General features: G+C 46.7%; 1 protein-coding gene across 1 annotated transcript in view; it reads right to left on the reverse strand.

Annotated features, from left to right (window-relative positions):
- The window catches only part of LOC124552396 (acetylcholine receptor subunit alpha-like), a 354641-nt gene extending 342396 nt beyond the window's left edge, over nucleotides 1–12245 (reverse strand). The window contains exons 1-2 of the mRNA XM_047126656.1: nucleotides 12233–12245; nucleotides 11937–12076 (exon numbers count right to left, since the gene is read on the reverse strand). Of these exons, the coding sequence (XP_046982612.1) occupies nucleotides 11937–12076; nucleotides 12233–12245 (153 nt within the window). The remainder of the gene's footprint in view (nucleotides 1–11936; nucleotides 12077–12232) is intronic.
- Nucleotides 12246–14774: the final 2529 nt, after the last annotated feature.

The raw sequence follows: 14774 nt of genomic DNA on the forward strand, positions 1-14774 counted from the left end.
GTTGTTGTGGTCTTCAGTCCTGAGACTAGTTTGATGCAGCTCTCCATGCTACTCTATCCTGTGCAAGCTCCTTCATCTCCCAACACCTACTGCAGCCTACATCCTTCTGAATCTTCTTAGGGTATTCATCTCTTGGCCTCCCTCTGAAATTTTTACCCTCCACGCTGCCCTTCAATACTAAATTGGTGATCCCTCCATTTCTCAGAACATGTTCTACCAACCGATCCCTTCTTCTAGTCAAGTTGTGCCACATGCTCCTCTTCTCCCCAATTCTATTCAGTACCTCCTCATTAGTTGTGTGATCAACCCATCTAATCTCCAGCATTCTTCTGTAGCACCACATTTCGAAAGCTTCTATTCTCTTCTTGTCTAAACTATTTATCGTCCACGTTTCACTTCCATACATGGCTACACTCCATACAAATACTTTCAGAAACGACTTCCTGACACTTAAATCTATATTCGATATTAACAAATTTTTCTTCTTCAGAAACGCTTTCCTTGCCATTGCCAGTCTACATTTTATATCCTCTCTACTTCCACCATCATCAGTTATTTTGCTCCCCAAATAGCAAAACTCCTTTAATACTTTAAGTGTGTCATTTTCTAATCTAATTCCCTCAGCATCACCCGACTTAATTCGACTACATTCCATTACCCTTGTTTTGCTTTTGTTGATGTTCATCATATATCCTCCCTTCAAGACACTGTCCATTCCGTTCAACTGCTCTTCCAAGTCCTTTGCTGTCTCTGGCAGAATTACAATGTCATCGGCTAACCTCGATGTTTTTATTTCTTCTCCATGGATTTTAATACCTACTCCGAACTTTTCCTTTAATTCCTTTACTGCTTGCTCAATATACAAATTGAATAACATCGGGGATAGGCTACAACCCTCTCTTACTCCCTTCCCAACCACTGCTTCCCTTTCATACCCCTCGACTCTTATAACTGCAATCTGCTTTCTGCACAAATTGTAAATAGCCTTTGGCTTCCTGTATTTTACCGCTGCCACCTTCAGAATTTGAAAGAGAGTATTCGAGTCAACATTGTCAAAAGCTTTCTCTAAGTCTACAAATGCTAGAAACGTAGGTTTGTCTTTCCTTAATCTATCTTCTAAGATAAGTCGTAGGGTCAGTATTGCCTCACGTGTTCCAACATTTCTCCGGAATCCAAACTGATCTTCCCCAAGGTCCGGTTCCACCAGTTTTTCCATTCGTCTGTAAAGAATTCGCGTTAGTATTTTGCAGCTATGACTTATTAAACTGATAGTTTGATAATTTTCACATCTGTCAACACCTGCTCTCTTTGGGATTGGAATTATTATATTCTTCTTGAAGTCTGAGGGTATTTCACCTGTCTCATACATCTTGCTCACCAGATGGTAGAGTTTTGTCAGGGCTGGCTCTTCAATTTCTTCGTCATCTGCATAGCTAGTTGGCATATAAACTTGTACTATTGTAGTAGGTGTGGGCTTCGTATCTATCTTGGCCACAATAATGCGTTCACTATGCTGTTTGTAGTAGCTTACCCGCATTCCTATTTTCCTATTCATTATTAAACCTACTCCTGCATTACCCCTATTTGATTTTGTGTTTATAACCCTGTAAACACCTGACCAGAATTCTTGTTCCTTCTGCCACCGAACTTCACTAATTCCCACTATATCTAACTTTAACCTATTCATTTCCCTTTTTAAATTTTCTAACCTACCTGCCTGATTAAGGGATCTGACATTCCACGCTCCGATCCGTAGAACGCCAGTTTTCTCTCTCCTGATAACGACGTCCTCCTGAGTAGTCCCCGCCCGGAGATCCGAATGGGGGACTATTTTACCTCCGGAATATTTTACCCAAGAGGACGCCATCATCAGTTAACCATACAGTAAAGCTGGATGCCCTCGGGAAAAATTACGGCCGTAGTTTCCCCTTGCTTTCAGCTGTACCAGCACAGCAAGGCCGTTTTGGTTAGTGTTGCAAGGCCAGATCAGTCAATCATCCAGACTGTTGCCCCTGCAACTACTGAAAAGGCTGCTGCCCCTCTTCAGGAACCACACGTTTGTCTGGCCTCTCCACAGATACCCCTCCGTTGTGGTCGCACCTACGTTACGGCCATCTCTATCGCCGAGGCACGCAAGCCTCCCCACCAACGGCAAGGTCCATGGTTCATGGGGGGGGATCCTGTTTAAAATACTGCTGCTCATATCTTTGCAATGAACGAAGTTATGCGAATGGCTGCTGGTTCAAGTCCCCCTGGTAGCTGGACAACATTTGCTCGAAATATTCTTTTTATTTTGCTTCCGGACAAAACTTTATTTGGGATGGTCGAGATAAACAGGACGCACGGTATATCAGTGCCACTTTTCAACTTTCTCTCGGTTGCTCACTATTTGTGTGCCACAGAACTCTTATCATTTGTATGGAAATGTTTCTCTTTTCTGCAAAGGTTTCTGTAACTTAACTTTCCCATATTCATACATACTTTCTGCGGCCCCCTCTGTTTACGATCAGTCTGAACACACGGAGACTCGCCCGGTGTAAGCCCGTTCATCTCTCCTTCTGGTAGCTGTGCGACATTCCTTCTCGTTTTGAACTGCACGATGTGAGCTTCAGTGAGATTAAGAGACTGTCTAGTAGAGCAGTTTCATCCGTAGATGATCCTCACCCTAAACTGCAGCACGGGTAGGCCAAATAACTTACCGTATGTGCACTCGCACATAGCGTTTGACGCTGGTTCCCCACTCCGCGCGATCCGTCATAGCCGTGAAGGAGAGAGAAAGAGAGAGAGAGAGAGAGAGAGAGAGAGAGAGAGAGGGAGGGAGAGAGGAGAGAGGGTGACAGCGCCAGCTTCCTGTAAAACAGGCAGCCAGCAGCGGCAGCAGGAATGTGGGTTAATAATGAGGGGAATCCCAGGCCTGGCATTCCGCGCAGGTTGGCAGCCCTGCTCAGTGAGCAACCGCAGCCAGCCACCGACATATAACCCGTCCCGCCCGCCAATCGTGTCGCAGCTGCCATAAATACTGCATACCAGAGGCTGGTAACTCACCAAAACACGGAAACACATATTTTTTAATATAAGTGGCGATCTAAATGTTTCTGTTCCAGAATCCGATGCGAGTCGCCAGAACCACCATTACACGTTCTTCGTTCTCCGACGGACGTTTACCAGCGTCTGTCGTTGGACAGAAAGGTAAGAATAACAGCGCTCCGGTTCTGTTTGGACGCATTTGGTGAGAAAGTAGGCACAGTTTAGCGCACGCACGTCGCAGAGTCGCCACTGCTACACCAGTCCGTTGCGTACACGACTCGTGCCAGAACGAGACTGTCTGGTTTCCTGGATCGGAGAGTGCAGTGAGGCGCGGCCGGGGCCGTGCCGTTCCGACTCGGTTTGGGGAGCAGCTCGTAAGTGAACGGTGGTTTTACACGTCTGCAGCTTTGCTTCTATAACTGTCGATGATTTTTAAAGGGATAAGTGGTTAGTTGCTTATTGTATGGCCTCAAATGACAAGCAAGATTGAAATGCGTGCCGTTCGCAATACGTTTAAATTCGCCAGTTATTACGCCCCACGGCAGCTGCTGACGTGAAACATGCTCACGGGGCGGAACACGACGGCGCAGAGTCGGATAATGTCCCGCTGTGCGCAGCCATTTTCTTATGTATGGAGAAACTCCTGGAAGTTCCGGCTATATCTACCGTCATTCAGTTTCCGACTTTTATCAACAACGAGAAACCCGTATTGTGAGTAGTTCCAACAATCAGCACATATCTTTACAAATTCATTGTATGACATGTCGGTCCCTACATGAGCCTGGGAAATGTGTTTTAAATTGCGATTGTCTTGTTTGAAGCCTATAATGAGGTTGGTGTTATCCCTCATCAACTGTTTTGGGATTCTGGAATATGTCTGACTCAGATAAAATACGTCAACACGCATATGACGACCAAATCAGAAATATCTACAGATTTGATCCTGCTTTTCAACAGCCACATCGTCAAATATGAAGACAGTGTTAGGCTTTACCTCTTCAGGTGGGGGGATGTCGTCGCTTTCACTGAGTGCTCTGTACGTTACACCATCTACCCCATCTAACATTTTCTGCAGTAATTGGTACCTGGATTGAAACAGTGTTTTGGAGAAGACGAAAAGGTGCTCGAATCGGACTCCGTCTATGTGCGTTAACAGAGCCATGAGGACATTTATCTTACCACAGTTGGAAGGACCTACAATCATCGCTCGCATGCTGTCAGGAAGGAGTGCTCCATTCTTCTTCTTCTTATCGGTCTATTGGTCCTGGTCGTCATCACAGGACCAGTCGCCTACAACAAAGTCCTTGCGGCGAGGATGCTCCACCCAGCCTGCCACGATACCTACTTTGCTGGGTACTGGCGTGCAACAGGCTTTTATGTGATAAACAATATGAATGTGTAGCCACTATAGCGCAGTCACCTTACCAACAGGGCTACAACAGCTACACGATAGAATGAACTCCAGGTGGTATACTTCAAGGGAAGAGTGTCACACACATTAACATACATAAACGTATACTAACGTGCATTAACGTATGTGACATTTTTGTCAAGAGAAATAAAAAGACAAACAGAAATTTAAGATTATAAATATATTTATTTATTCACGATCTGCAATTATGATCAGCATGGAAAAAAATAACTTCATTCTTTTTCAAACGATGCAGCAGAAGTACAGTATTAGGAAACTAGCTGCTTGTTATATCCCTCAAATTCAGCACATATATCTCATAATGTGATAGGCGCATTGCAATAGTCTGGTATTACATCAGTAAATTTGAGTTCAGCATTTTCAACACCTATTCGAGGAATAGCACAAGACGTCGGCACAGCAGTTGTACAGGTACTAAAACAATAATCTATATCTTCTATGTGACTCCTACATGTGTGAAGCCTGTTCATGATGTCACTGTATACAGCTTGAACATACGGGCGCCATCTACTTAGACTCTCTATTGTACTAGTTACTGCCACGTCTAGACTGAATAAATAACAATAGTCGAGTACTGCATGAAAATACTCTGACCCTCAACACTTTTAATTCTTAGTGTAACATCGTCATACGTTGATAGAAAACAGTTAGACTGCCACAGTACATGTCCTGGTAGGAGTGGGACGGAGCGTATTCGGTAGTCGTATGCTTCCTGACGTATGTTTTTACACGACAGAGTTCATCCCATTCGTAGTCAGAAAACCTAACTTTAATATTTTTGGACACACTTTCGAGCACTAATACAGTTGACAGGCTGCCGTCTTGTGAAACTTCAAGTCCTAGATGAAGATGTTTTGAACCACTAACTGTTAAGACATAGCATGAGGCGAACAGTAAAAGCTGTGGTGCACTGCAGGTCGCTATCACGACATCCACAACATCCACGCCAGCGCGGTTAGCCTGCTGTTCGTGCACTGATGGCTGTACGTCTCTTGTGTGATGAACAACGGACGGCGCGTACGAAGGAGTCCAGTAATGTGAAGCCGCCTCAAACGCAGTCCCTGGCACCGACATTAGCACCTCGTTTTCCTGCTCCAGCATGCTGAGAAGCTGTGCTACGGGATCCTGCGTGGAAGAGTCCGAGGCCACCACGTGTGCGGGTCCCGACAGGTTGGAACCTGCTGATGCTGACGTCACGGGTGAAGCTAGCGCAAAGAGAGCATATTCGTAAGCATAATATGCTGCTGCTACAGAAATAATAATGATAATAATAGTAATTGTAATTTTGCGAAATAGATACTTACTCTTCTCCTGCCGCCTCTTCCTATTCTGCTGCTGCTGCTGCTCTGGTGACTGACGCTTCATCTTGACTGACTGACTGACCTGAACAGGGATCGAGCAGCTGCTGAGTCCACCTACGTCATCATGATGCCGTGTTCATATTGGCTGAATCGTGTGATCACATGACCTATCGAAGTGCCCTCTAGCGGTGAGCTCGTGAACTAGATCAGTTCTTCGGTATGCTGGATCGGAGGCAGTCGTCTCTTGTGGGCTGGGAGCTTATACGGTGCTTTTAGAAAAGGCACACAGTTCCGACAATAGCAGATGTTTCCGTGAGATGGGCAATGCATCTTTAAAGCATCTCGCTGCAACGCATTTATATGCAGAACCGTATTCTTCCCATTCATATGTTCGAGCATTAATGCGTGCTTCCATTCCGCATGTAGGAAGCTATGGGGGCAGTCCTCGACTGTATGCTTACAAACAACATAGCTGTTAAACTCATCCCGCTCAAACACCAATAACTCATCGATAGAACGCATTCGGCACGGCAACGAGGATGGGGGGTGAGCAGCTGATCTTCAATGGTATATATGGAGTGTACAAATATGCTTAGACCGAAGCGAACTGACATCAACTGGACGTCTCTTTCGTTTTGGGAGAGTGAGTGCTTCATGATGACTATCTCGGCAGTTTGCGCATGAGCATGTGCTGGTTACGATATGCATCCTGGCTCCATCCCTCTGCAATGCCGAAATCTGCTGAACAGAATTCATGTACTTATTCCTCCTACACTCCTCCACTATCATACTCTTCCATGCGTGGTGTAGTGAACTGCGGCTACAGTCCTCCCTCGAATGTCTACAGGTAATCCAGCTGTTGCAAGCTGTTCTATCCTTCACATTCATCTCGATGATCGAACACATGACGATGGTTTGACAACGACAGCTCAGCAAAGACTGAATGTCCACCACCAATTCCGGTCATCTGAGTGGAGAAAAAAAAATTGTCGCCATCTTGAATAACGGTACTCGCACCATCAGCCGACGTCAAGACAGCGTCCTCTGCGTACCAAGCCACGTGGTGGGTGCACTGGATGCAGCCATCTCGAATAACGGTACTTGCGTCACGATCTGACTTTGCAGTGGCGCTCTCTGGTGGCGACGATACGAACTGAGCCAGTCGTAGTCCAGACCCAGTGGCGAACACACGTGCTTGAAATTGGTTACATAATAGAGACAAGTCCATTTTCCCCGCCAATTTCCTAGGTATGACGCATTATCATGTTGGAATTTGAACTTCCCGCCATTTCCTGGGGGAGGGGAGGTTAGGTTAGTGGAGGTAGCCCATCTGACCATCTTCCCGCCAAAATTCAAACTTCCCGCCAAAATCCGCCATCTTGATTGACGTCACTGGGGGTGTGTCTGTGACGTCACGCCCGCCATCTTGGATAACGATAGTTGCGTGTTCCCACGTTGCCCCGACTCCAGTGACACACGACGGTCGGGAAAGAGAGCGGATTCCCGCGGGACCAGTGCTGTTTCTCGTAGCTACAATTTGTCACAAGCAATGAACGCAGAGGTGCTCCTCGTGTCGGTGTAAACAACGTCGCTACCCTCGACCAAAATCCAGGTACGGGTACCACTAAACAAAACTACTGAAGTCACTACAATTATATTTCCAAACGACACACGTATTCAGTGTCGCACAGACACCCAACACGTCTACACCTATCTCTACATATATATTCCGCAAGCCACCGTGTAGTGTGTAGTGTTTAGTACCTCGCGCCACTAGTAGCCGTCTCCGTTCAGAAACATAGCCAGGGAACAACGACTGTCTGTGTGCCTCCGTATGGGCCCTAATTTGTCTCGTCTTCGAAGTCCTCACACGTAATGGACATTGAAGCCAGTAGCATCGTCGTGTGGCCAGCTTCAAATTCCGCTTCTGTAAATTTTCTCAATAGTATTCCTCCAAAAGAACGTCGCCTTCCCTCCAGAGATTCCCAATTGAGTTATCAAGGAACATCCGTAACACTTGCTTGTTGATCGTATCTACAGGTAATAAGTTTGGCAGCCCGCATCTGAACTTCCTCGACGTCCTCTTTCAATCGCAGCTGATGGGATCCCGAACAGTCAACACGAACTTCAGAATAAGTCGCACTAGTGTTGTGCGTGCGCCGTTCCTTACAGATCGCCAACACTTTCCTGAAATAAACCGTAGTCGACCATTCGGCTTCCCTGCTACCGTTCTTACAGACTCGTTCCATTTCACACCGCATCGCAGCTTTGCGCCTGGATTTTTAAGCAGCACACCCCCGACATTGTATTGGAGCACTACAGAACTGTTTCTTTCTTCCCACTCAAATTCAATAACTTATATTTTCTTGCACTTAGAGCAACCTGCCATTCATCAGAGCGGCTGCAAATTTTGTCCAAGTCGTCCTGCAGTCACTCAATGGCGGCACCTTTCCGTACTCCACAGCATCGTCAGCAGAGAACCACAGAATGCTGCCCCCCTAGAGTTCTATGACACTCCTGACGACACTCTTGTCTCTGGAGAGGACAACGTACTGGGTTCTGTCACTCAAGACGTATACGAGCCACTCTCAAATCTGGGAACCTATTCTGTATTGTATCTTCGCTAACAGTCTGCAGTGGAGCATCGTGTCAAAAGCTTTCCGGTAATCTAGGCACATGGAACCTAGCTGTTGCCCTTCACCGATGGGTGGCAGAATATGTTGGGAGAAAAGGGCAAGCTCAGTTTGGCACGAGCGATGCTTTCTAAATCCGCCTCAATATATCATTGTACGTTGCACGTAGTCCTGCAGAGTACAGTGCCCCATCTGCTCTTTGGACGAATGGGCTGCGGCCACTGCTGCTGCAGCGGCGACTGCCAGTGGAACTGGAAGTGGCTCTCACTGAAGCACCTCGCTGGAACTCCCGAAAACACCCTCCAGGCAGTGTCTCGGTAAAGCGCCAGAGTGCGAGTCACACTCCAGTGCGCACTCATACTATGCTCTCCACTATTTATTCCACGTAATGTGAAACAGAGTTCTGTCGCGGCAAGAACTGCACGGCGGACCCGCTTCGCCCGTCTCTCGCAGTCAGCTGCAGCTTCGCTGCTCGGCGGGAGCCTTAGGCGTGCAGCAGAGAGTGTTGTCTGCGAAGTGTAGGCCGTATTCTCCGTGGCGTCTGATGACTGTCGTAGTGATTTTTTTGTGGTTACTGACAAGGAGAAGCAAGAGGAGGAACGGCGTGCAGAACGCCTACACTACGAATGCTGTCACCACTTCTACCAGGAGCTCAAAAAATTTGCAGAGCACTCTTTCAGACAGTTACGAATGTCACGACAAACTTTCCAATATATTTTTAACATTGTGCGTCAGTAAATCACGAAACAGATGAAGATTCGGACCAACGTTCTTAGTGCAGTGTCTTTGGAGGTGGGAGTGATACCCACTCTGCGATAATATCTCATCAGTTTTTATTTACATCTACTTTATGTGGTACATCTACCACGTCTAGATTATTGCCCCGATAGTGGAAAGGCTACATTAGGTGAAAAAGTGGTACTAACTTGAAAAGAATATTGTACTTAATTCTTAATGACATACCCTGCTTAATTTCTCCATTAGATGTCACTGAATTACAGGTCTTTAAGAATTATCACAGTAACAATAAAAATATGTAAGGTTACAAGTGACGCCCTATGAGTATCTGGTGTTCCGAGGTAGCAGCACATTGAGGATCTCTCGGTATCCATATAACTGGTTGTAGACAAACGACCTGTACGGTTATACTGGCGGTTAAAAGATTTTATTATTTCGTTGTTTTCGTGTTATAGCTTGCGTGTTATGGAAGTATGCGGTTTCAAAGCATCTACACATTGAAGGTCTCCCAAAAATCCGTTATTTTGGTACGATTTGTTATAATTAAATGTCAATCAATAACATATTAGCGACTGAAGGCTTCATGAGGAGGTACCATCAAAGACATTCTGGTACGTCACACAAGGGTAGCGCAGTGGAGTGGACATAGGCACCCAGTTACGAGGTTAGCTGCACTTCGTCTGAGTCCTGCTATTACAACACCACACACACACACACACACACACACACACACTCACATTATGTAAAAGAAATGTAACAGTTAAATAGCAGAATGTTTCGATCTAAAGCAGTTCTTCAAGTACTTGTAGTACGATATCTTGGACTTTCTTTCACGCACTCTAAAGATTCTGCTACTGAATAGAAACAACAGTCAAATAAGAATATCCTTAAAGTTATAGAAAAAGTGAGAATGGCGAAAGTTACTTCATCTTTTGCACATTTCTAATCAAACTTTTATAAGCCGATGTCCTTAGTGACTGTATGGGGTACTTTCCTTTCGGAAACAACACGACTAGCGTATCGTGAAGTCTGCAAATGTGTGCTTCCAAAGAGCTGACGTCCCCCTGCGAATGTTCTCAAGCAAGCCGCGTGATTTGCGAGCGACGCGCAGCCGCGAACGGCAGGTTAACTCTGCTGTAAGCGCGCCACGACGGTTCCAGGAGCGCCACACTCGGGCGTCGAGATGGACGAAACTGGCGTGACGCGAGCCCGTCTGGGGCGCTGCTGAGCGCCGGCTCTCCACCACACACCACGCGCTCGTAGCTTACGGCTGCTGGCCGGTGCGCACGTGGAGGACGACGTACGAGTGTGGAAGTCGGGCTCTGGCCGCGAAGCTGCGGCCATCCGCTTCCCTCGCACTGCCGCAGACCGCAGCGTGGTTCGCCGCTCCACATCACTCGTCTCACTGTCACTAACAGAGCAGCGGCGTCGGAAACGTCGCTTAGCACTGACTGCACGAATGTGTGGCTTACGAGGAGCTGACACATTCCTCTTAACTCCCTACGCAGAGCCACTGCGTCAGCTGCACTGCTGCCAGCACTTTGGAACTTACGTGTAACTCCTCCCGCTGATTTGGCATCATTTTTTACAGCCACTCTCCGGTCGCTGTTAGTCTGTACGCGAGGTCTTCAGCTGTGACTGCGAGGTGTTTCCACTTCAGAATGGCACGTTTAGAGGGGTTGAAATGTCCCTGACGGAGTTGTTACGACGTGACATCCAATGATCAGCTAACGATGCAAGCCACTGAACTCCCCTAAGTGACCCACTGCTTCTCTGCTGACAACATAATACTGGAATGAGATTTTCACTCTGCAGCGGAGTGTCCGCTGATATGAAACTTCCTGGCAGATTAAAACTGTGTGCCGGACCGAGACTCGAACTCGGGACCTTGCCCTTCGCGGGCAAGTGTTTTTAATCTGCCAGGAAGTTTCATATCAGCGCACACTCCGCTGCAGAGTGAAACTCTCGTTCTGGAAACATCCCTCAGGCTTTGGCTAAGCGATGTCTCCGCAATATCCTTTCTTTCAGGCGTGTTAGTTCTGCGAGGTTCTCAGGAGAGCTTCTGTAAAGTTTGGAAGGTAGGAGAGGAGATACTAGATACTGGCGGAATTAAAGCTGTGAGGACGGGGCGTGAGTCGTGCTTGGGTAGCTCAGTTGGTAGAGCACCTGCCCGCGAAAGGCAAAGGTCCCGAGTTCGAGTCTCGGTCCGGCCAGCAGTTTGAACCAACACAATACTGCCCGCCTCCTCTCACACTGAAGGGTCCGCCTCTGCTGACGTGTCATGGCCCGTTCGGCTTCACATAGGGGCGTCCGGATTCTTTTGACGGGGCAACGTATATCCGACGTTCCAACGTATCAGGAAAGTATCGGGAGAAATTATCTGAAATGTAAGTCGTTATTTCTAAGCAACCGGCGTTTGTCGAAACAACTGAACAGGTACGAGGGGCAGGCCGTCTCGGCAGTATTTACGATCCCGGCCGTCCGACTTTCAATTTAAGCTAATTTTTCGGATATTTTGCGAAAAGTTTGGACGCCAGTATTAAAGACCGTTATAGGAGAACTGCAGAGTGCCGTTGCAATATATCGTTCGATTGAAAAAATGCGTGACTCGAATATCTCGTTTGGAACAATAGTTGCGTGGGCTGGACACAGGATACAGCTCCGTATGCCGGAAACATCGCGTCGGTATCTCGAACTGAGGGACTAGAGCGAGTGCGTGGGGCTGCCCTCCCTCTCACACCTGTAACCTCCGCTTCATCGAGAAACACAAAACATTAAAGTGGACACTTGGGCTGCGGTACTCACCACGTCTATGAGCTGGGACAGCTTGAGCTTGATCTTGACGGTGAGCGCGTCGCTGACGTTGACGACGGGCCGCACCAGCTTGTTGTAGTTGCTCAGCAGGTCGTCGTACAGCCGCTTCGCGTCGGGGTTGCCGGCCGCGCCTGCAACACGCGGGGGCGAAGCCCCGTCTCACAGGGAATACACAGCTCTGTCGCAGAACTGGTCTGTTCTGAGCGCGGTGGCGGGAGGCACTGCACAGACAGATGCTGGGCGAGTGTCAAAAGTCGGCTGCTGTGCTCACACACATGCATACAAACACACAGAGGTCATCACCCGGCGGCGCTGCAGCTCCACTCCCCCACTGGCAACGACGCACAGTTAACGACTCCCGCCTTCGTCCACCTTCAAGTCTGAGGTTTTTTCTCAGAGTACTTCAATACTATCTGTCATATAAAATTGTTATTTCTTAAAAGCTAACTACCGTCTATTGTGCATGTCGAATCCTGCTCCGATGTAAGAGAAGGCCTTATTGTCCTAATCATTATATATTAAATAAATAAATCGACAAATAAAAATAAATATAAAGGGTTGGAAATGACAAAGAGATTTTCGTTAGTAGACTGGGCATACGATTGTGAGGCAATGAGACAGCCTTGCAACCTATTTCCAACGCTATCGATAAACTGAGAAAGCAATAAAGGAAACTAAAGAGACATTTGTAAAGCGAATCAAACATCGAGAAGGGCAATTAAAAACTTTTCCGTCTGTGGCTGACATTCTGATTCTGTTACAGGTATTAAGCGACTTGTAAGGTCAGTCGATCGGACTATATAGTGTCTTTGAAAACAAATGGTTCAAATGGCTCTGAGCACTATGCGACTTAACTTCTGAGGTCATCAGTCGCCTAGAACTTAGAACTACTTAAACCTAACTAACCTACGGACATCACACACATCCATGCCCGAGGCAGGATTCGAACCTGCGACCGTAGCGGTCGCTCGGCTCCAGACTGTAGCGCCTAGACTCCGGCCGGCTCTTGGAAAACAGTCGTAAGACGAATACCAACATAAGATACCAAAGTAACTGGCGGCGGCCGCAGTAGAGAAGATACATTTGCAACAGACAACAACGACACATTCATTTCCGAAAAAGAGAAATTTCGTAACATCAGATATAAACTCATCTGTAGGAAGTCTATTCCGACTGCACTTGTTTGGAGTACAAGCTTTCTACTGTGGCGCTACAGGGAACATTGAAGGCTGGACGGCTAGAATGAGAAGGTACTGAAGCGAATTGGGAAAAATCTACTTGTGGCTCAACTTGTCTAAAAGAAGGATCGGTTCGTAGCATACATCCTGAGACGTCAAAGAGTCTGGACGAAAGTCTGGTGGTTAAAACTTGTAGAGGGAGAATACGGTAAGCGAGTTCAAATGCGTGTGAGTCGCAGAGATGAAGAACCGATCGCGTGGTAGTCGCAGCAAACCGAATCAACAACTATGAAGTTATCCTTAATCGTAGTGTTAGAAGATGTTACCTGTTTTGGGATAGTCTCTTGTAAAGAGGAACTGAAATTCACTGCAGTAGTCCGCACACAACACTTAGCGAAAATAGATGACTTACCCTACTACACAGGGTGATTCTTATTAACGTTTAAGAATCCCGAAGCGGCGTAGATAACGCTAAGACAAGTTATTTAGTAGAAGAGACACACGGGACAGCAAATGGGGAATACCCCAAACGTGGATGACGGATGTTGAACAGCTGACGTCACTGCAAGCGCCGCTTCGCACTCGTTCATCGCAGCCCAAGTCGAGTGTCGACGTCGGTGTCGCGGCTTTGGCGCGTGGGGTGCGGGGTTCGAGTCTCGCGACTGGCAGGCTGTGTTTCCCTGACTGAGTTAGGCACTTCCGTGTTCATACTGAGATAAGATTTATTATTTTATTTACCGGTCTCCTGCTTTCTGCTCGCTCTGTATTGCGTCACAAGTAAGCAAGTATAACCTTCAGAATTGCGTCGCTACCAGTAAATGACACACGTGCTGTTTACTAAATAAAGCCTCCAAATAAAAAACGAATGGATAAAAGGAAAGAAACAAAAAAAAAAATAAGAACAGCTCTTGCTCGGTTATAGCGAGGACAATAACTTTGTAACTTGCACGTTTGCAACAGATCATATCTACAAAACTTGTTCGAAAACAGACTAGCCTAGTGCAGTGGACCGATGTGTACCTCTTACGAAGACGGCGGCGTCCACACGCTCAGTTGCTGCATGTGCGGCAGGGTACGTCATCTGGTGACGTCACACGGTCATCATTTGTCGTCCACTTTGGGGGCATTTCCCGAAATTTACGGCCCAATATGTCTCATTCTAAATCACCTTGTCTCAGCGTCATCTACGTAGTTCGAGGGTTTTTAAACTCTAATAAGAGTCACCCTGTATTTATATAATCGCACTCGTAGCTGGCAAAAATAATCACTTCATTTATCAGTACCACGCAAATGCCGTACTGAATCGCAATTACCTTGTAAGTAGTGATTGCAAGTGGACAGTGTCTTGAAAGGAGGATATAAGATGAACATCAACAAAAGCAAAACGAGGATAATGGAATGTAGTCAAATTAAATCGGGTGATGCTGAGGGGATTAGATTAGGAAATGAGACACTTAAAGTAGTAAAGGAGTTTTGCTATTTAGGGAGTAAAATAACTGATGATGGTCGAAGTAGAGAGGATATAAAATGTAGACTGGCAATGGCAAGGAAATCGTTTCTGAAGAAGAGAAATTTGTTAACATCGAGTATAGATTTAAGTGTCAGGAAGTCGTTTCTGAAAGTATTTGTATGGAGTGTAGCCATGTATGGA

Source organism: Schistocerca americana, chromosome 10 (genome assembly GCF_021461395.2).
Source record: "Schistocerca americana isolate TAMUIC-IGC-003095 chromosome 10, iqSchAmer2.1, whole genome shotgun sequence".
In the NCBI taxonomy this organism is placed as follows: Eukaryota; Metazoa; Arthropoda; class Insecta; order Orthoptera; family Acrididae; genus Schistocerca; species Schistocerca americana.